Raw genomic sequence first — 946 nt, 5'->3', positions numbered from 1 at the left:
AAAAAAAGAGACCGTAAAAGAAACATCAATGCAAAATAATTTCTGAATGGTTAGACAGAATTATAATTTAGGTCTCTGGTGAAAAACGTTATTTCTTGGTGTCAGATAAGGACCGTCAGACGGTTTTCATCACACTCACGGTCATCAGCCTGGTAGGCAACTTCCTTTTTTTCCTGATCCAGCGACCAGACCCAGAACCGGCACCTTCTGATGCTTCTGAGTCACTTCTGCCAGCAGACATCTCTGATAGTAACTCTGTGGTGTGAGTGTATATTTTTATGCACTTCTGCAAGTCAAGACATTTTTCTGGACCAGTTTAATCATATTGTATTGTGTCGTTTTTTCTTTGTCTCGTTTCCTGTTCTTGTTACTCTTTTAAGTCCATCCCAGAGTCTGTGCTCTCAAGCATTCGAGGCATTCAGTAAGTGGTACTAAATTATATAAAATATATTCAAAGATTTAAAATTGTGTTTTAAAGCATATTATTAACTTCTTGTTTCATTTATAAGATCTATTATCTCTTTTCAACAGAGAAATCCATACAGCTGGCTATGACCAAAGAGATGCTTTTACTGAGCATACCCTTTGCGTACTCTGGTAAGTTCAGTCTCTCAAAGGAAAATCAGTTTGGTAGCAGTGGTAATTCACACCATAATGACAGATAAAGAAAGCAGATTATGAAAAGAAGAGGGCCCAAAACAGAACCCTGGGGGACCCCTTTAGTGTAAGGGGGATTTGTTCTTCTAGATAATAATAATAATATACACTATATAATCTGTCTGGTAGCAGTGGAAATTCACAACATGATGACAGATGAATAAAGCGGATTATGAAAAAACGAGGGCCCAAAACAGAACCCTGGGGGATCCCTTTAGTAGCAGGGGGATTTGTTCTCCTAGATACTAATAAGAATAAGAATATATTATTATATGCTATATAATAATAT

General features: G+C 36.9%; 1 protein-coding gene across 1 annotated transcript in view; it reads left to right on the top strand.

Annotated features, from left to right (window-relative positions):
* Positions 1-71: 71 nt before the first annotated feature.
* The window catches only part of LOC107577291 (UNC93-like protein MFSD11), a gene marked incomplete at both ends in the record, with an annotated part of 42,043 nt that continues 41,168 nt past the window's right edge, over positions 72-946 (top strand). The window contains 3 exons of the mRNA XM_016263382.1: positions 72-262; positions 381-421; positions 532-597. Of these exons, the coding sequence (XP_016118868.1) occupies positions 72-262; positions 381-421; positions 532-597 (298 nt within the window). The remainder of the gene's footprint in view (positions 263-380; positions 422-531; positions 598-946) is intronic.

Source organism: Sinocyclocheilus grahami, unplaced genomic scaffold (genome assembly GCF_001515645.1).
Source record: "Sinocyclocheilus grahami isolate Dianchi unplaced genomic scaffold, SAMN03320097.WGS_v1.1 scaffold5626.1, whole genome shotgun sequence".
Taxonomy (NCBI): domain Eukaryota; kingdom Metazoa; phylum Chordata; class Actinopteri; order Cypriniformes; family Cyprinidae; genus Sinocyclocheilus; species Sinocyclocheilus grahami.
This window is presented reverse-complemented; position numbering and strand designations above follow the sequence as displayed.